The sequence below is a fragment of the Tinamus guttatus genome, unplaced genomic scaffold (genome assembly GCF_059628265.1).
Source record: "Tinamus guttatus ecotype Peru unplaced genomic scaffold, ASM5962826v1 Tinamus_guttatus_pri_ptg000327l, whole genome shotgun sequence".
Lineage (NCBI taxonomy): Eukaryota > Metazoa > Chordata > Aves > Tinamiformes > Tinamidae > Tinamus > Tinamus guttatus.
In genome coordinates, this window is record NW_028288861.1 from 8,745,203 (window position 1) to 8,766,233 (window position 21,031).

General features: G+C 51.0%; 1 protein-coding gene across 1 annotated transcript; it reads right to left on the minus strand.

The window, feature by feature from the left end:
* Nucleotides 1–3,363: 3,363 nt before the first annotated feature.
* On the minus strand, nucleotides 3,364–18,726 carry TGFB3 (transforming growth factor beta 3). Its single transcript, XM_010220034.2, has 7 exons — nucleotides 18,179–18,726; nucleotides 12,563–12,726; nucleotides 11,096–11,225; nucleotides 9,449–9,556; nucleotides 8,479–8,650; nucleotides 6,917–7,070; nucleotides 3,364–4,501 (listed from the first exon to the last, which is right to left on the minus strand). The coding sequence occupies exons 1-7, from the start codon at nucleotides 18,660–18,662 to the stop codon at nucleotides 4,343–4,345; spliced, it is 1,371 nt and encodes a 456-aa protein (XP_010218336.2). The 5' UTR covers nucleotides 18,663–18,726; the 3' UTR covers nucleotides 3,364–4,342.
* Between the last annotated feature and the right edge of the window lie 2,305 nt (nucleotides 18,727–21,031).

The window sequence follows — 21,031 nt, forward strand, 5'->3', positions numbered from 1 at the left end:
TGCCTTCCCTGGGAAAACAGGGTGGATATGAAAGAAAATATTTGTAAAGCAGGAGCCTAAAAGCCCAGGTGTTCTATTATTAACATTATAGTGTGTGTGTTAGCAATTAATTTCATGCAGCTTTTGACCAATCGAGTCCAGTGATTTTGAATATAAGAAAAAAAGAATAGATGTTATTTTAAAAGAATTAGAAGGCATGTTTTTCTTTGCAGTCTATCCAAATTGCTGCTGTCATTCTAAACCACAATTAATGTAGGTTATGGGTAGTCCATACAAGCAGCTATTATTCTGCACAGCTGCAGATCACTGTTGTTCTGCAAGGGTGTGGATATCTCACTGTTGGCTCCACATTCTTTGATAACTGCATTTTCTTGATTGATCTTGTTGCCTTCCAATTATACGTTAAGGGAAGCCAGACTATTGTTATGGATTTGATGTTTGACTTGCCAAGGAAAGAGCTTTAGTGGGAAAGGAGCCCACTAAAGTGACTCCAGAAGTGCTTTAGGGAGTAAGGACCTTTTATGTGTAATGGAACTGGTCTTAAAGCTGCATGCTGCTCACCTCGTGACACTGAAACTTCCATCATTGGACTCTGGACCATCTTGAAGACATCTACTTTATAAGATATTTTTGACATTGGATCCTCTCTGCTATAGGATGGCCTTCATGCTTTTGTTTACAAAGTGAGCTGAACCTGGGCGCCTCTGTATTTCTGCCCAGAACCTGCCCTTTGACACCTTTAGAAAACCTTCATAGTAGAAAAGGGTTTGTGAACTGAGAGAATGGAAATTTGGTAACTGGAGAAATTTGGTAACTGAGAGAAACATGAGACATTATAAAGCAGAGCAGAAGAGGGTATGATGTAGCTGGAGGGCTAGAGAGGTGTGTTTGACTTTTGTATTTTTTATTACTATTGGATGTGGTTCGGCTTGTTATTGTATGTCTGTAGATTATGGAGAGGTGAAGCACAAAGCAGCATATCTTAATTCATACACCAGTAATGGGGATGTGCTGCTGTTTTTTTGCTGAAGTATCAGCGTACATTCCTGCAGTTACTGAAGCAACGTTCTCTGCGGAGCGGTGCAGTGCAGTAACAGCCTGAAAAACCAGGTGCTCAAGTTGAGATCTAGGCCTCTCGCATGCACTAGTTGAGCATGCTGGAGAGAAAGAGAGACAATACAGGTAGTCAAGCTTGGGATCTTCACTAGGGAAGGGCAAAACCTTTTTTTTTCCTCTTTCCCTTTATAACTATGTATCTTTGTTAAATAGAAAGAAAGTGTGCTGGGATTGATTGTTTGCTCCAGCTTTTGTTTGTTCCTGGGAACAAGAAAAAGGAACTGTTGGCAATTGTATTCAGTGTTGGCAGTGAAGATCCCACTTTTTCTTTCCTAGTGTCTTCCTCAATTTGCAACCTAGTAACAGAGCATATAGAAAACTGCTCTGCTTCTGGTCCTTCCCACAGCGCCGGTGTCCTGCAACGTGGTGGTAAGCCGGCACTCAAGAGTGCATTCAGTCTGTTATTAACCCCGTAGAGGCAGTTTATCTTGTTGCTGAATTACAGCTAAGCAGACCTCGAAATGCAGTTTTAGCATTAAGAAAATACATGCAGATCCTGTCTTGTGAATCTAATTCTCAAATGTGGTAGGGAAACTGAGGTCTGGAGAGAGAGAGAAATTAACTGCAGTCTGTTAGACTTCAAGGATTATTGTAGCCATGAGGTTGTTTGTGTCATTCCTACTGATATAATCCCCTAGGAATCAACTCCCCTGATTCTCTTGTCTCCTCTCCGAGCACCCTTAAAACACTCAGCTTAGTTGCTCTGCCACGTAGGAACGGCAGCAACAAGGGCTAGCGCAGCAGACCCGTCGCAGAGGGGCTTGCCGGGGTTAATCTGTGAGCGGTTCTGACGTGCTCTAAGTGCCACGTATGATTATGAAGCTAGTGATCGAGCGCAGCCCTTTGCCGCTCCCCCTCATTTCTTATTTTTTCTTTTTCTTTTTTTTTCCCGTAATAGCGAGGAAGCCTTTCAATTGGTTGGGCAGCAGAGCCAACACGGGGCTCATGAGGAACAATGACCAAAGACCAGACTCCAGCTTGTAACCCAAAACCTCCCCAGTGGCTGCTGCTAAAAGGAGATGACAAAGGATTCCTGTGCCAGCTGGCATCTGGATTTCCCCCCACACCGCCTCAAAACCCATCCACTAAGAATTTCTAGTCTATCAGTGTGCATGCGTTCACCCACTCCCTGCTTGGAACAGGCAGGGGGGAAGCAGCAGTGTAAGGAGCTGTTGGTGCTGCAGGACTGAGCCGAGCTGCACGTTTCATCTGCACACTGACAACGGGTCAAGAAGCCCCAGAGAGAGGAAAGGGATAATGCCAAGCGGTGGGAAGGAAGGGCTCGTCAGAGCACGTGTGCCCCAGCCAAAATGTCACACAGGTTGGCAGGCTCCCTCCACTGACCTACCCTTGCTAATCCCTAGCCAGCTGGAGCTCGAGGGGCAAGAGGGGAGCACTTAAAATTTATTAGAAGGTTTGAGATTACATTTGGGGCAACATCATGGTAAGTTAGGTGGAAATAGTCGCCTCTGTGAAGAAAAGAGAAACTCAAGCTTGATGGAAGAGCTGCATTCTGAGACACCCATGGAGAGCCCTGGCCACAACCAAGTAAGGAGCTATTTTACACTCAGTTGTTGGGGACCAGGAATTGGGAGGGGACAGGGAGGAAATTCTGTGGGTTTTAGAACATGACTTTAAGTATTTGTGGTTTGTGGAGTCAAAGGAGTGAGGAATGTAGCCTCTGTCTCCCACGTGGCCTCCAAGCACCAGAGATTTTACCTTTCGGAGTATCTACAGTTGAAAAAAAAATTTTTTTTTTATATTGATTATTTCCCAGGGTCACATCCATGAGCTTTTTAGGAGCATCTGCAGTATTCATGGTAAATGTGGGGGTTACACACACACCTGTGTTATGAGTCTGTACTAGTAGCCATATATGTATTCAAATGGACTAAGCTGCGGCAAAGACATTGCCCTGGTTATATAAACCACTTATTTAGAAGTGGTTTATATTTGAGGGGAGGTTTATGTGAATCTATCAGAAAGCAGATGACAGAGGTGGTGCACCTCTGAGGGACTCGGGAAGAACAAGGCACATACACGCTGGGCCAAGGAGGGTACCAAGGAATTTCCATTCTGTAACTCTTTGGCTGACCTAAATTCTGTCTGTTCCTTTGAAGAGATGTTTTGGAAAGGGGAAAGGATTCAGAGTGATTCAAGGATGTTGCAGCAGAAGTACTTGAAAATTGGCAAACCATCTAACCCTTCAACAAACAACTTCCTTGTGGAAAAAAAAAAAAGAGCATATTCCCCCCCAGATATTTATTTTTTACAATGTTTTTGAGATTAATATTTTTGAAGTCCTGTCAGGTGCGGCCTGGGCCATGCTCAGGTCATTGTGCAGAATAGGTGCAGAACTCCCCAAAGCACCTCACAAACCACAACAAAGGGTCCTCAGGGTCTATCATCAGAATGAATGGGCCCAAAATTCAGGTACCCACAGGTATTGCTCCTGCCCTGACCCAGAAACCATCTCTGAGAAACTCCATGAAGGGAAATGAGCTGAATGAAGGAGGAGACATTGGTCCTTCTGCAAATGGTTTCAACACCCTTTTTCCTCATATTTGCCCACCCTTTCCAGCCTGGCTGGGAATCCTGCATTTTCCATTCAGAATATGGTAGCCAGGATCTGCCAAAGAGACTTGCAGGTTTGGCACAAACACTGTTTTAGTTGAAGGACTCCTGGATCACAGCTCTGAGGAACAAAAGTCTGAGTGCATCTCTGAGCAGCTTCGCTTCTTGGTGCATTTTCTTTTTCTAAAAAAACATTCAGGATTTTCTTCTGAAGGGAAAATCTTAATTCTTCAGGCCAGTGGGGAGGGCTGAGGGCCCAAATGGCTAAAGCTAGACTAGGAAACATCACCCAGTTTCCCTTTCCCCTTTCAACTGCGCTTTTCCATTCTCCCACTTTCCTAGATCAGCTACCTCCACATTCAAACACACAGCAGTTCCTCCACTCTCTTCCACATCAACTATCCATCTGTTTTCGAGAGTGTGGCCTTTGTGCCACCAAAGTAACTCCCAGAGGGAAAGTGACACCGCCAACAAGACCAAGAAACGTTCCAGAAGAGATCCCCAAGGCTGCTAGACCATGAGCCACAGAGTTTGGTGCTCGGGCCTCAGCACGCGCAGTCTCTGGCCCCCTAGTTCCTTTTATGTTAGCCTTGGAGCAGGAGAGTGGACGCTGGCGCTGTCTCTCTCGGCTTTGGGCGGCCCAGCGTGCCTTTCAACTGCACTTGCAGGATTTCACCACCATGTTGGAGAGCTGCTCCACTTTGGGGGTCCTCCCAACATAGTACAAGATAGTGAGTGGCTCCAGGTCCTGGGGGACGCAGCAGGGTGAAGCGGACGCCTCAGGGTTCAGCGTGTTATACAAGCCCAGCACCTGAGGACACATAAATGGAACAAAGTCATGAATCTGTTTAAGTGAGTTGAGCACAGGACAGGACTGCAATGCCAATGTATCTCTAGGTGTATGGACTTATGCTTGTTAGGAGGCATTCCCTTGGTGCCTGTGACTTCCCAAGCAGGGCCTGCTCTTAGAGGGTTTCATCCGCCCAGGCCCAGTGCTGATTTTTCTCTTTTGTGATTGAAGCAGCCCTGTTCTGTGGCTGATGTCTGCAGTAGAAGGAGTGCAAGTAGCTGACTCTTCATCTTTGACTAGGTATATCACAATTTTTCCTTTTAACAAGACTGCAGGTAACCAGCCTGGGGCCATGTTGTTTTGAGTTCAATTAACAACAAAACAAACAAAAAAAAAGGAAAATCACTGCTGCTTATTTCAACCAACATCTCTAGATAGTATTGGATGGATGCCAGCCTGAATATCTACAGTTCCCTCCCAGCTTTGAAGTTTCTGATGCTGTCTTTCTCCACTCCATCCTCCAAGTCATTACAGTACAACGCTGGAGCCAGAAGAGTGTCCTATGGGACCCCACTGGATTCCTCCTCCCTGCTGGCCCCAGCCCACAGATGATCCATGACTTGAGCCATGTGACAGCCAGAGAACAGTTGCCTTGTTTCTTGCCAGAGGTGGCTGCTTTTCAGTGGTAAGCAATTTCTGGAGATGTGAGGCCAAAATATGATCTCACCTGCACTACTGTGGTCTCATTAGCACCCATCTGGTTTAAATGAGAGGGTCTGGCACACTGTTAACTACTCTACAGTCTTTAGGGACAAGGGGTGCTAAGGAAACATCCTGTTTTATCATCCAGAGCCATGTACTTGCAGTCTTTCTGGTGGAAGCTCTCTGGGATACTGAGTGAAGGCTCCAGCTGTAGCATGTGAAGTAGTTTATGCTTTAGGGCCAGTGTACTCCACAGAGGCAGAGTAGTTACAGGGCATGGTGAGAAGCCTACTTTTCACCACAATTCTTCCTAGGTGGTGTTGATTGACCTGTCATCAGCAGCTGTAGGTTCTATGGACTGCTCAGGTCATTCTGCTAACCTTGCCACTTGACTGGTGATCATCTCTCACATTAAGAAAAGGCTGGGAGAGCTGGGACTGCTTAGCTTGAAGAAAGGAAGAGTGAAGTGGAATCTTATCAATGCTTATAAATATCTGAAGGTGGGGATAAAAAGAGGATAGAGGGTCACCCTCTTTTCAGTGGTGCCCAGTGGCGGGATGATAAAAAACAGGCATAAACTAAAACAGAGGAAGTTCTGTCTGCACGTGAGGAAAAACTTTTTTATCTTGGGCGTGACTGAGCACTAGAACAGGTTGCCCAGAGAGATTGTGTAATCTCCATCCTTCAAAAATTATCTGGACAGGTTCCTGGTCTCTAGGTGACCCTGTTTAAGCAGGACAGTTGGACTAGATGATCTTTAAAGGTCTCTTCCAAAATTTTTTTACCTACTTTTCTCAGTAAGTTTGTCAGTAAAGCCTAAGCTAAGTTACTAGTGAGCTGTTGCGCTGTGTAGCTTGTTGCCTTTTGTGGACAGAGCGCAAACATTTTCTTCTGGATTTTCTTGCTCTACTGATGGCCTGCCCTTTAGTCTTTCTTCTCCCCTCGGAGACCTCCTGCCCATGTCCATTCATTTGTATTGCTCTTTTTTCTCCTTTGTTCTGGACACTAGCCTATGTCATGTGCTGTTCTCCGAAGATTGCCCAGTGTAATGATGTCAAACAGAGGTTATACTTGAGTTACCTAGAAACATTTGCTTTCTGAGAGTTTTACTCATGAATCTCCCTGCCTAGTGGGCTCCTCCCCTCCATAGGTCAGGCTGGATTCATGCAGCTGGAAAGGATGCCTATGCAGAAAGGAGAGCGTACTGCATGGCCATGTTCCCCTCCGGACATGCATGCATGTTCCCCTCCAGTTCTGGGCTCTAGCTGTCCCTGTGCTAGGACAGCAACTGTGTGCCATGACACAAGTTTTACATGACAACCTGATACGGACTGCAGAAAAATCTTCTGTCTAGTGAAAACTGCAGGAAGTTTAGAACGTAATGAACAGAGTTCACTTTTGATGTGAACAATTCTGTTAACACCTCGACCACTACTATATATGTAACCTAAAATCATCAGACCTACTGTTTTTACATGTCATTCAAGAGACAGCATCCTCCTCCTCCTCAACATTTAGCTGAAGCATAGATGCAATGTTTACTCAAAAGGAAGAATATCCTGCCTAGCTGCCCCTCATAGATGGTTCCCTGAATTTTCCTTTTTTTTTTTTTTTTGGGTGAAAGGACTGATCTGGACTGCTGTTGCTGAACTGAAGTGACCAGATGAGATTGGACTTGGAGACAAAGGGAAAGCCACAACCACAAACCCTAGTAGGCTAATGTGCTGCATGTACCGTGCTGTGAGTCGTGTCTGCACTGCGGAGGTACGGACAAGGGCCTGAGCAAAAGTTAGCAAAGTAGCCCTTCGGCTCGTGGACCCATTTCCAGCCCAGATCCTGTCGGAAGTCGATGTAAAGAGGACGCACACAGCAGTTCTCCTCCAGGTTCCTGGAACAAAATATTGACACAAAGTTAATCTAAAGAGGGTCGTTGTTATACATGAGTATACGCATACGTATATTATATGACGCAGGTTCCTGAGCAGTAGGATTTAGTATCGCCAGTGCCCACCAGGACATGGAGTTTCTTTTTCGGTGGATGTGAAGGAAGACCAGAGCCCAGAAGCGCGTGGGGCAGGTGTGCGGTGTGGCACCGCGTGGCTCTTGCCACAAGGCGGCTCTGCCATTAGCACGGTGAGAGGACCATGGGCAGGCCAGTGACCCAGGGCCACGACCAGGCCAACATCCTCCTCCTCCACTTGGGGCTGGCGAAAGATGCCTGCCCGTTTTGTGCTCTAGGAGCTGCTCAGGATCCCTCTCACCAGTGGCTCACCCAGGAAAAGAGAGCAACTCTGTTGACCTGGACAGACTGGACAACTGGGCGGTGAAAAACCTCATTAAATTCAACAAGGCCAAGTGCAAGGTCCTGCACATGGGGAGGAATAACCCCAGACACCAGTACAGGCTGGGGACTGACCTCCTGGAGAGCAGCTCTGCAGAGAGAGACCTGGGCGTCATGGTGGACGACACGTTGACCATGAGGCAGCAGTGTGCCCTTGTGGCCGAGAAGGCCAATGGGATCCTGGGGTGCATTAAGAGCATCTCCAGCAGGTCGAGGGAGGTGATCCTGCCCCTCTACTCAGCCCTGGTGAGGCCACATCTGGAGTATTGTGTCCAGTTCTGGGCTCCTCAGTACAAGAGGGATGTGGAGCTGCTGGAGAGAGTCCAGCGCAGGACTACAAGGATGATCAGGGGCCTGGAACATCTGCCCTATGAGGAGAGGCTGAGGGAGCTGGGCCTGTTCAGCCTAGAGAAGAGAAGGCTGAGAGGGGATCTGATCAGTGTCTATAAGTACCTCAAGGGAGGCAGTGAGGAGGATGGTGCTGGCCTTTTTTCACTGGCAGCCATTGACAGAACTAGAGGAAATGGCTGGAAACTGAAGCATCAAAAGTGTCATAGGAACTTAAGGAAAAATTTCTTGACAGTGAGGGTGACAGAGCACTGGAACAGGCTGCCCAGAGAGGTTGTGGAGTCTCCTTCTCTGGAGATCTTCAAAACCCGCTTGGACGCAGTCCTGTACCACGTGCTCTAGGTGACCCTGCATGTGCAGGGGGTTGGACTATATGAGCTCTAGAGGTCCCTTTCAACCTTAAGCATTCTATGATTCTATGACCTGGCCAGTGTCTTTGCTGCCATGAGGAACAGCTTGCTTGACTGTGCGTTTTGGGTGGCCCCTGGGCCCCACAATAAGCCACAACTCCCTCGGAGGCTCTGACTTTCTCTGTGACCTGGAGTCTTGCCAGGTTTGCCCACTGAAGACATGGAGCCCAGTGGCTGCAGGCAGGATTCTGGCTTACCGGAAGCAGTAGTTGGTATCCAGGGCTCGTTTCTTTCTCTGGCCTCCCAACGATGGACCCTCCAGCCGATGCGGGGGCAACATCATCAAAATGAGGTGGGGATTATGCAGGTCTTTCTGCTTCTTCAGGCGTCCCAAGTCCCCACGGCCATAGTCATCCTCACTGTCAATGCCTTCAGAGACAAACAAGTCCATAAAGAAGATGCTAATGTAGAAGAGAGGATGCAAGGAGACTCCTTAGTGCATTTAACACTCGCATGCCTCCTCTTAAACCATCATCGCCAAACCACTTATTCTGGGACTTATTTTTTCACAAGGGACCCTTTTACTCCTGATGAATTTGACTGCTGCAAGTCCGAAATAGAGGCTTGTGGGCCACCTGTTTTACCATTTTCAAGCTGCTGGTGGGGCCATTAATCCATCCCACTCACTCCTGGCTTCAGTCCCAGGACAGGCAGGAAGATGAATGGCTTAAAGAAGATGTCAGATCATTGGCACTTTACAAAACAGCCTCAGCAATTGAGCCTGTGGGGGCCAGTGGCTGCAGCCCAGGGCTGCACGCCAGGAGGTTCCTAATTCTTAGGCCAGCCAAGCCACTGATTCTCTGGGCCACCTCACACAGGATGCCTGACTTCCTTGTGTTTCAGTCGCCCTAACTGGAAAGCAGAGACTCTGTGGAAATCTGAGAAGGCATCAAGCTGAACTTCCCAGAGAGACATTAAAACACAAAATTACTTCTTTCTGCAGACACACATGCAAACCCACCCAGCCTGCACTTCCTTCCTCCCATTTCTAAATTAGATAAAAATAGATACAACCACATACCAACATGCAAAACCAGATATGTATGCTTTAGGATAAACGTTATGCAAGGTAAAACATTCAAATGCACAAAGCAAAACTCTGCTTTTCTTCAGACACTCTCAGCTTTCCATGTGCCAAGGACCTCCCCGAACCCAGCTCTTTATCACCTTTGAATTTGATCTCCAACACCTCATGCAAATTCTCCACGATGTCCCCATTGGGCTGAAAAGTATGGCAAGGACAGTGTATACTAATTTCCAGGCCAAGGTTGGACTCTGTAAAGAAAGAAAGGACCCTGTGAGAAACAACCATCTTCCTCAAACAAGACTGTTCCTGTAGCAGGGAAGTTCCACAGCTGCCAAGTACTGCTGTAATTCCCAGCTTGTGGGTTGATCGCAAAGTTATAGAGGCCACGAGAGCTGGGGAACAGAAAGTGACTTGGAAAGAAGAATGAGAACCAGAATCTTGTGGCTTTGTTTGTGCCAAAAGCCTTGTTCTTGCTAAAGGGAGCTTCCTCCTCAGTTGAGAAGGGTGCTCCTGATTTTTTTTTGAGGATATTCAACATCCAAAAGCATTTTTGAGCTTCAAGGAGATCCACTGAAAAACAGTTATTTTGAAAAGCTGTCCTGCACTGTCTGTGTTAAGTCAGCATTGCCATCCTCAGTACCTGCCTACTATCTGGCTTCTGCTTAGTGTCTGAAGGAGAGATCTGAAAATGAGCAAGTTGGATATGGATAAATATTTCACTGGAAGCACTTTTCTCAGCAGCTGCAACCTCCTGTTTTGTTGAACTCCTAGCGGTCTAAGCAACAGACTTTCCAGAGGCACGTCTATTTTCATAATAACTTCCTGGACCAGTCATGCTGTGTGGGCCTGACTCAGGAAACACAAGACTCTTATGAAAGCTCCTTTTCTGTGTTATGTTGTGTCATGAATTAAAACATCTGGCTCCCTGGGGCATTGACAAGGTGCCTGGCACCTTCTTTCCTAAGCACTGTACGCTCTGTGATGTCTATCTATTAGTGTGGCTGCCCAGAGCAGGTCATTCCAGCACTGAACTCCAGCCACCAGGACAAAATCTAGATTGCTTCAAAAAAGGAGAAGTCTACAAACTCACAGCTCATCCTTCCAGAGAGCAGCTGCTTGCCAATGCCTACATTCCAGTTTTCAGTGGCACCTAACTTCCATCTGGGAGGCCAGTCCAGCTGTGAGTCACGGTGCCTATGCTCCAGCTGTGAATGGGATCAGTGTTCGTGCTGGAAGCTGCCCCGTACCGATCTGCTGGGCTGCCCGTGGTGGCAGAGGTATGTTCTCTGCAGTGCTGAAGCCTCCATGTGTCTAGGTGTGTCAGCCTCTGGTATTTCCTCACCTTTATACCTGCCAAACTGCAAACAGCTAAAGAAGTCAGGATCCTTGCTGTTTTTTCCTACAAGATCTGCTCTAGTTCATATGAAAACTATATCACAGCAATCTTCATTTTGTGTGTGTCATAGATCAGACGATTGGAGAAGTACCTTCCGGGCTCAGAATCAAAGAACTAAAAGAAATGCCAGCATTTCTCAGTGGAAACAACTTCCTCCTCCTGCGGATGAATTGTTAGTTATGTTCAGCTCACAGAGCTACGGAGCAGGAACTCCAGGACCGAGCTAGGAAGCTAGCAAAGAGCATGCACCAAAATAGCTCTCTGGATGAAGGCTCACTCTCAGCCTGGAAGAAGTTTCCCCTTGTGCAAGCTCTGCTCTTGCAGGACAGTTCCCTTGTGTACATTAATCCGTACTACCGTGGGTGCCTTGGCTCATAGCCCAGACCCCTACCTCTGTGCAGGAGCCACTCACGCACAGTCTCGGTGACGTCAAAGGACAGCCACTCCGGGGAGCCCCGTGTCTGCACGTTCCTGCCGCTGATGTAGCGCTGCTTCGCTATGTGCTCATCCGGCCGAAGGATCTGCACGGGAAGGAGGGTAGAGAGAATCAGCCTGTGCAGCACTGAAGGAAGGGATAACCTTGTCTCCTTTTTCTTCCACAGCTTGTTACAAACTAATTCAGGAGGCGGATCCCAGCAAGGGAGGTACCAGGTATGCCCTGACCAGGGGAGGGATATGCTTCACAACCAGTCTGAAACTCAGAGATCTACTTAGCACCTCTCCTGTGTCCTTGGCAGCCCACCTCTTGCAGTTCATCCTTGTCTCAGGGCACATCTTTACAGGCAGCAGTACACACTGCAGCAGATCTAATAAGTAGTTTTGTTTCTGTGTATGCTAGTGGAAAGTGGGTCTGAATGTCAGGATAGCACCAGCAGTGGGCAGAGAGGATCCTGCCAGGGATCCTTGCCTGGGAAGTCTGTTGGTGACACTTTGGCATTTCCAGGTATACTCTGTGTCTCAGCTTCTGTAAGTTTGATCAGGCTTGGAGACCTTACTCCTTGGTCTGATACCCCTTCCCTCTTCTAGGCAGTAGGCCACAGCCTGGGCAAGGTTGTGGCTGCTGCAGGGCTCCCGGCGCGTGGCACGGAGCGCTGCAGACAGGCTCTGAGATTGCCTCCCTGTGGCTGCGTCGGCTGGCAGAGAATCGCTGTGACCTTCGCAGAGGTATTCCGGGTAGTTCTCAAGAACTAGCAGTCATAGGGCAATTTTGGCTGCATTCTTACTGCAGAATGGGCAGATGCCAACCTGCGGGGATGTGAAACTTAAATGCTGAACTGTACATCAGCTGGGTAGTCCAGCCCTGCCTGAGATCCGCTCCAAATCAGGATCAGACCTTATTCTGTCAGGAGAATCTGAGGGTTCAAATCAACTCCAAACGAGCACCCATACTAAGTGAGTCCATGAATCACACCCCAAAAGAAGCTGCTAATGAAAGGAAAGCAAGTGTTTCTTTTCTAGGGAGTCTGTGATAAGAAAAGGGAGCTCTGTCCTTTGGCTAAAGACTGACTGTGGTGACAGTCAAAGAAGCAAAACTGTAACGGGGCCTAGGCATGAAGATGTGACAGAGGCGTGAGAGCCCCTCCACTGGCCAGGTGTTCCTCTTTCACCACCTTCTCCTGCAGCAAAGAGCTGGCATAGGCACAACAGGATGCCCACAGCAGCTGGGTAATGTGAGTAGGGAAAGTGTAAGAGGAAGAAAAGACAGATGAATTGTTTCATACACTGGAAGATGCCTGAGCTAAAAAATAGAGATTTCTTCTCTCTGTCTTATGCTGCCTTGCACACATCTGTTGAGACAAGCTTGAGGAGAGAAGCTGTTCTCAGCCCAGGTATTGGAGGAGGCAAGAAGGACACTCACCTGGAAGAGCTCAATGCGCTGCTCACTGCGTTTGGAGCTTGGGTTGGGCACACGCAGCACCCGAAATTCAGCCCGGAACAGGTTGGTGCTATTCTTCTCTGCTGAGGACACGTTAAAACGGAACACATTGGAGGTGACACCTTTTGGGCAAATGCCCAACTCATCTATAAGAAAGAAAAGGGAAAAGATTGAGAACCATAGGTCAGAGGTGAGGAATCTAGGATAAACCTGTTGGCAAATAGCCTTCCAATTCAGGCCTGCCATTCGTCCTGCCACCTCTAAAGTATGTCTGTCTGACTCTTGAACTCTCTTGAATTTGCTCTATACTGGAAAGTCTTGCAAAATCTTCTCACTACTCCCACCATTATTTCAGTGGTACAGACTCAGTGGAGAACAACACTATTTTTATCGGTAGGTCTTCTAACTCTGTTCATCAAGTGTTGCTTATGCACATGAGTCTCTGCATCTAAAGTGATGATCCTAACCAGAAGGATGGGGCAACCTCATCAGTTAGTGCTGCCCATTCCCTGTAGCGACAATGGAGTGACTCTGCTTACGCCTGGGAAGCCATATAAGATCTGGATCTAAGATCACTTTTGAACCTTTGTTTTACAAATTTTAACATTGGCTCCTGGAATGAGAGTCTACCAAACGGTTATAAAGCATGAGGTATGGAAGATTTTTTGGAGTATGGGGGACATAGTGAGTGTGTCCTGAACAAACTGGATTTTAAGACCAGTTTTCATTCATGACCTTGAAGAGAAATTCATGGATGTTTTAGTGCATTTCAAGGACAGATTAATAGTGCTGAGAGGCCTGCAGAGATCAGACACATGGGCAGGAAATAGCACAGCAAGTCTCAGCCAGGAAGTCTGCCTGTTGAGCAGAACAACCCAGTCCACAGATGCCCAAAAAGAGCAGGTAAAAGATATGGGCTTCAAAGCAGAGTCCACTCTGTCCACAAAACGATGTGCTGAAAAACAACAACAACACAGTCTGTCTTCATGGGACTATTCTGCTCCCATGGAAAGGGCTGTCTCAGCCCTACTATTCCCCTCCTGTTGACCAGTGTTTGCCTTCAAGGCTCTAGCATCATTAAGGCTTCTCGCAGACAACACAGCAGCTCCTGCTCTGCAGCCACCTGCAGGTTTACTTTCAGTCATACAAAGCCTCTCATATGACCTCTGGCTGTTGTTTAGATGAACACAGAGCTGTCTATCATGCCAGTTGATGTTATATTTATGTTGTTCTTAAAACAAAACAAAACCCCCAAACCTATCACCATTCCCAGCCACTGTTCCAGTTTGTGACAAATAGACTGGAAGCCCTGGCAACTTTCAAGTTATATTCCTGAACTTGCTCCCCGCACTTCACAGCACCATTATCTCCCAAGGAAAACAGGTTATGAAGATGGCCGATGTGGGGCAGCCCCTGAGAGCAGAGACTAACTTCCCATGCTGACTTCTGCTCTGAGCAACACTGATGCACTTTCAGAATCATCTCCATGAATATGAAGGCCTTCCTCTTGTGCTGCACCCCAAATCAGTAAGTTTACCAAGATGCGTTTTGGGGTGCTACAATTTTACCAACTAAACTAATGACCACACTTAGATTGAACTGGAATGTAACACTGATAGGACCAGCCTGCTCACGCAGGAAGGCCTCAGGCTGGTATTCAAAGGGACGGATGTCTGGGTGCCCCAGGAGTGCAGACCCTGCGGCTGCCACACGCAGACAGGCTCAGCCCAACGGCCGGCAGCTCGAGGCACTCGCAAAGCCACGCGAGGGCTCTCGCTGCGTCTGGTTTTAAGTTTTGTTCCACGGAGCGGCAACAGAGCCAAAAAAAAGAAAAGAAAAAAGAAATCTCTGATCTCTTTAAATGCTCAAAGGCGCCTAACTGATAACTGTTCTGTGTCCTAGCTGAAATTTGCATTCTAATACCCCCTCCAAAGCAGTTCTGTAACCCTAGCCTTATTAATAGTGTTGTCAAGGGCCTCCCTTTCCATTTCAGAGCAGACTGGCTGTCCACACAGGATGTCCCAGTAAGAACATTTGAAATATTTTCCTTGTTAGAGTGGTGGTTCATCTAGCCCTGTTTCTGCTTCTAACAGTGGCACCTGGATGTCACACAGGGGTTGCTAGATAGAACTGGTTATATACCACAGGGCTGATGAGAGGCACAATCATTTATTGTTTATCAGCTCTGTAAGATTCTTGGCTAAGAAGTACAGCAGTGATGCTGCTAAGAGGCATGAGAGGGTATCTCCCCCATTCTCACTACATTGCCCTCTGCCTACTTATTTATCAACAAGGTCCAGATGTCTTTCCTGGTGGAGCTAACGAGCTATCTTGCCTTCACAGGAAGAACTTTCACATTTCCTTCATATCCTATGAACAAGCCATCTGTGATGCAGAGGTGGAGCCAAGTTGTACATCCCATTCTGAACACAGTGAGGTTTGTGGTTCTGCTTCTTACGGCAGAGATCCAGAGCACCGGCCTCTCCAAGAAAAGGGCTGCCCCTTCATGGGCAAGCCTCTAGCTGATGGTATGGGGCAAAGTACTTCTGGCAAGAGGTCACAGGCGATTAGGTGATTTACTGGGAAACTTAGTCTACTGCCAGTCTAGGGTGCATTAATCACACTGAAATCCAGACATGGCCAGATACTTGTACTGAACAATGCCCCGAAGTTATATTCCTACAGTGCTCAGTCCATGTAGCTAACCCTGGAGAAAAGGCATCTGTGAAACCCTTTGACACCTGCCAGTGCATGCCTGGAAAGACAGATGTATCCTGGCATGAGCATTTCTAACTATGAGGATCCCACCAACAGTCTGGAGCCCAGGCAGCCTCCATGCTGGTGGACTCACTGGTGAGACTAGTAGCCTTTTCAGGTAGATGATGTGACACAGGGAGCACAACCTTTAGGAACTTCCCTCTTCCTACCACTGCTCTCAGTGAGGTGCAGGTTTTCTATGTGCTGCTGATCCTGCCAGGTGGATCCTGTGCAAGTACAGGATCCTTTCTGGCAACCCCCCAGAAGCTGATGGCTGCACAGTTAGAGTTTGATGTCAAGGAAGGACAAGTCATCTGTGGGCAGCAATTGGCTCACTCCATAGTACCACTGGTCAAGGTGCTTCATAAGAAATCAGATCATTGGCTGGCACAACAGAGAGCTCTGTGTTCATAGCTGGGGAGAGCGCCTTCTTCCTTCTGGAGCTCTGCAGGCGGCAGTTTGGAGGGAAAGGATGTTTGGCACTGGAGACCCATGGTTTGAGACCCTCTCTCAAACTAGCTTGGAAAATGGTATATGTTTTTCCTTGGGAAAGTACGCAAAGTAATTTGCAGGATCATTGCAATTGCTCTCTGTGTTTGCATCTAGCTCAAAGTAGGAACAGGAATCTGCTCCTAAAGATCCTTCCTTCCTTCCTAGGATGGTCGGGCTCTCCCTGTTGCTATTTTTGCCCCTCAGCTTTCCTCACCCCTGAGCCTTAAGTCTTGGAGAAGGATGAGTTCTCTAAGCCAAGGAGCTGTTTGACTAATGGTTTGGAGCTAGTGCAGTTCCTTTGTGCATGTGTGTCTATGCACATTTCAGACTTGCCTGTATCATCCTCACAGTTCCCTGATGGAGCAGCCCTCCCCTTCCCCCCAGGAGGAGGCTGGCTCTGGCTCAGAGCACACTCTGAGATCACTACCTGGCACAGTGACAAAGTCATGGGAAAGTTGAACATCAGCCACTTTTGAAGACAGAGGGCCAAATTCAGCAATGGTGTAAGCGGTGAAACTCCCCAGGTTTCAGAAAGCGCAGGCCTCTCTGCACCACAGCCCATCTGGAGCCAGTCTCTCCCCATGTGACCCAAGTCCAGATTCTCTCTCTGGACAGTGGGATCTACGCTGTTGGCTCCCCAAAATTCAATCCTAACACTGCTTGGTGTTTTGAACCCCCTGCTCAGAACCATGTCCTGGTGTCCTGGATGGAGACAGGAAAGGTTCATTCATTTCCACAGGAATGGAGAGATCAGTTTGTATCCGGTGTGCAGTGGCTGAGGCTGCAGGAGCTTCCTCTCAGCAATCTCCGCGCTCACCCGCGGGATCCACGTCCACTGGCCCATGCGAGATCTCGTCTTCCTGCACCAGATCACCGTCCCTCCCCTCCGTCTCTGTGCTGCTTTCTCAAGCACCACACTCCTTCCTCTTATTCCTCCACTCTACTCCAAATCCGCTCCTCACTTTATTACCCAGCGCTGTGCTTTCCCAGTTTCCTGCACACTGGTTCACGGTGTGGCCATGTTATTTTGTGCAGAGACGTGGTTTGCCCATGCATTTCTAGAGTTTCACAATTGACACTTTAGTAGGTCAAAAATGTTGAAATATGGGTAAGTTGCTAATACCCCGTGCACTTTCTGTTCCTGGAGCCTTGGTGTCTCCTGAGCTAAGAGCTAATCATATAACCATATGGAGTGCAGTCTGCTGGAGATTAAGTGAAATTTGTTGCATTACCACATTGTAGTTTTTATTCCAGCTCATCATATGTCAGGATTAACATAAACCTGGCAGAGTAGCTGCAGTCTGGCTGCCTGTACTGAATTCCAGCTGCTCCCTGGGAACTGCTGGCGTTCAGTGTCCCCAAGGCTGCACTACATCACAAGGGGACACGCTGGACAGTGATGTGACTCAATGCCCACCAACAGCTTCTAGCAGGAAGGAGTCCTACACACTCATTGAGAGGATTGCTTGTGCCTCCATCTGCTCAGCATGTGCAGCGTGCTTGGGGTTCCTGTCTGCTCAGTCTCTATCTTTGCATCTAGATCTGCTCGGCTTCTGCACCTGAATCTGTTTAGTGTCTGCATCTGGGCCTGCTCATCATCTGCTCTGCACCTGCTCAACATCTGTCTTGTTTCCTCAGGGCCCGTGTTGCTAGCGGGGGGGTGGGGAAAGGAGGGTCTCCTTTGCACTGCTGTCTGCTTTGCACCTGCTCAGCATCCCCCTTGTCTGTTACCTTCTTCTCACTCTGATTCCTCACTAGTTGAGTAACATCCTTAACAGCATCTTCCACACAGGAGTCTTTTTGGCAAATGCCTTTCACCTTCCCTACATCCAGTGCGGGCACTGCACAGCCTGAACAGGTTGGCTGTGTCCTGGCCGCCGGCACTGAAGCTTCAGCAAGGAGGAGCCAGATCCCAGCTGCAGAGCCTGTCCTTTAATGTGGGACTTTCTAGCTCTCTTACCGCATGCACAGCGCTCACCCTGGCGCCCAAACTGCCGCCTCTTCCCTTCTCGCGTCTCCCCCTTGCTCCTCTCCCTGCCAGCTGCTCTGCGCTGCCGGGATGCCGGCGCTGGCTGCGCGGCTCCCTGCCTGGGGGCCGCGTCCCGCCAGGCCCCGCACACTCATCCCGGCCGCCGGCCTCGGCCCCCTGCGCGTCCCGGGGCGCCGGAGGCGGCCTCGGCCCCGCCGCCGGGCTCGGCTCGGCCGCGCGCGGAGACGCGTCCCCGCCGGGGGGCCACGTCGCGCCGCCCGCCCCCGCGCCCGCCCGCGGCCCCGGCAGCGCCAGCGCCGCCCCCGCCCGGGGGCCCCCGGAACCCGGCGCGGCCCGGGCATCCCGCGCCCGCCACTCACTGTGTTCCGGGAGGCCCTGGATCATGTCAAATTTATGGATCTCCTTGGCATAGTACTCGGACTCGGTGTTGTCCTGGGAGCAGCTCTCCTCCTTCTCCTCCTCCATCTCCTCCAGCAGCTCCCGGGTGCTGTTATAGAGCGCCAGGATCTGGTAGGGCACATGGGCCGGCCCCACGGTCTCCGGGGGGCTGGTGAGGCGCAGCTTGCTCAAGATCTGCCCCCGAATGGCTTCCACCCTCTTCTTCTTGATGTGGTCGAGGTCCAAGGTGGTGCAGGAGGACAGCGAGAGGCTCACGGTGGCGAAGCTCAGCAGGCAGAGCAGCACCAGGGCCCTTTGCACGTACATCTTCATGTGCGAGCGGGCCGCGGCGGGGGCCGCCGGGAGACGCCCCCGGGGAGCGGCGAGCGGGCGCAGGAGACCGGGCGGCGCTTTCGCGGCAGCCTCCCGAGATCCCGCAGGCTGCGGCTTGGCGAGGCGCTGCATGAACTCACAGCGCCGAGCGCGATTCAGGACTTCCAGGAAGAGCTGGCAGCGCTCCGCGAAGAGAGGCGGCGGGCGCCGCGCCGGGCGCCTGCCCCATGCGCCTCCCCGCGTCCCGCGGAGCCGGCGCGGAGCGGGGAGCGCCCCCCGCGCCGCCGCCGCGCGTGTCAGCGGCCCGGGCCGCCCCGCCGCCGCGGAGGGAGCGCGGCGCCCGCCCCTCTCGCTGCTCCGTCCATGCCCCGGCCGGGCCCGCGCCCTACATCGCCGCGCCGCCCCGCGCGCTGCCGCCCGGCTCCGCGGGGCCCGGTGTGCGGCCCCGCTCCGCTCCGCGCGCGGCCGCCGCCGGCTGGCCGGTGCCCCGGGCTCTGCGCTCCGCGCCTGGCCGCTCCGCCGCCTCCCTCCGTCCCGCGCGCACTGCCGCGCTCCAGCCCCCGCCGCGGAAATTTTATACCTCCCCCCATGACGTGCCCGGGACGGGCCACGCGCGGGGGAGGGAGCTCCGGGCCCGGCCTCGCCCGCGGCGCCGCGCTCGTGGCCCCGGCGGGCGCGGAGCCGCCGCGAACCCGCCCTGCGCCCCGCGCCCCCCGCGCCGCCCCCGCGCCCCCCGCGCCCCCCGGCGCGCCCGGCCCCGCGGCGGCTCCGCGGCGGGCGGCGGGCGCCCCCCGCTGGCGGCGGCGGCGGGCGGCCCTTCGCGGTGGTCCGCGGGCGGCTCCGCCCCTTTCCAGCTGCGAGAGCGCACGAAAAGCGGCTAAAAATACCCCGAATACTTTCCTGATGCGGTTGCTTTCCGAGGGAGGGAGGGCGAGGGGCTGCGGCGCGGCCGGGCCGGGCCGTGGCGGGGTCGCCCCGGGCGCCCAACGAGGGGCCGGTGGCCGCCGAGGAGCCGGGCAGCCCCGCAGGGACGGTGGGGCCGGAGAGCGGGCCGCGACGGCAGATTGGCGCCTTCCTGCCCCAGCAGCAGCCACGCGCAGAAATCCCCCCGGTTTTCAGCAAAAAGAGTGGCCAGGCTCGTCCCTCTCGGGCGCCTGCTCGGGGCTGTGGGAGGGTGGGAGATGGGCCCGTGTTGCCTGCGGGAGCTGAGCCGTGGCGGGTGTCTCCGCTTGCGAGGGTGCCCCCCAGCCAGGCCCTGGCGGTGTCACACCCTGCAGGGTGGCTCCTAGGGTCATGTGGCTCCCGCAGCGCTGCGCTGAGGCCTGGGCATTAAGTGTTGGGGGCTGCAGGAGCAGCACATCCCTGGAAACTGCCAGCCCTCAGCACGTGAAAGATGCTGTATGGGGTGGAGGTGCTGGGAAAAGCCATGAGGTAACGCAATGTATTGGGTTCACAGCGAACGGGTTCCCTGAGATGCGAGGGACTCGCTCTGTTTTACTCTTCAAAGGGGAGGTTAAGGGGTGAGCTGGTCACCGTGCACGAGCGCTTTGCTCGGGAAGAGGAATGTGAGAAGACAGTTCCTTAACAGAGCAGGCTAAGATGTAACAAGATCTGGTGGCTCCAAGATGATGTCAGACAAATCATGACTTGGAATAAGGTGCAAATTCTGAGCCTTGTCATTAACCATCTACTGGAAATATTTTGATGTAGATTGGGATAGACGTTTCTAAGCCTCCGCAGGCACCACTGAAACGAATCTGGATGCTTTTCCATTCTGCACCCCGCATTACGTTGGAGGTCACACTAAATGCGGTGGAACTGATTGCTTTGGACTTCAGTAATCCATTGGCTCTGGTGCCACACAGTGAGTTATTAGTTAAGATTGAGATAAGCGCAGGAATTATATGAGATTACTAGCGGAGTTCCCCAGTGGCTCGTCCAGGGCCCAGCGCTCGTTAATGATCTTGGCGCACTGAAGTGAATGTGCTAATGAAACTGGCTGCTGAGCCAAAGTTGGGAGGCATTGTCAATGCAGGGGAGGATATGGATAGCCTTGGTTGACACAGTAAAATTGGGGTGAAATTTTTCTGTACTTACCGCTTGGAAATAACGGCACTGGAGAAGGAGGCAGGTGCCAGGAGGGGCCGCTCAGTTTTGGCTCTGCGGCCTACTGCACGGCCTGACGCGGGCGGGAGTCGCTGCTAGTGGCTGCAGTTGCTAACGGCCCAGCTTGGACATGTTGGGATCCAGCTGGGCTGAGGGAAAGCCGGACAGGGCTACCGAGCGTGTGAGTTTCATGGGAAATATTTCACGCTTGGCAGCCCCGACTGGGGTTTGACAGTCTGAGCTGGGGCTGATGTAACGTGAGAGCATCCGTTCTCATGGAGACCAAGAGCAGCAAGTGCACCGGGCCTTTGCTGGCCATCAAAGCCCCTTTTTGCCCTTCAGAGAGGGAAATTTCATTTCAGGTTTCATGAACATTGACAGATAATACACAAATA

Bases quoted from the DNA above. Each gene is read 5' to 3' on its own strand.
- TGFB3 (XM_010220034.2), bottom strand. From the start codon at position 18,662: ATGCAGCGCCTCGCCAAGCCGCAGCCTGCGGGATCTCGGGAGGCTGCC. The intron at 12,727-18,178 runs GTGAGTGGCGGG...TCTTTCTTATAG, and splicing joins CCAGGGCCTCCCGGAACACA to ATGAGTTGGGCATTTGCCCA. The intron at 8,651-9,448 runs GTGATAAAGAGC...TTGTCTCTGAAG, and splicing joins GTTGGAGATCAAATTCAAAG to GCATTGACAGTGAGGATGAC.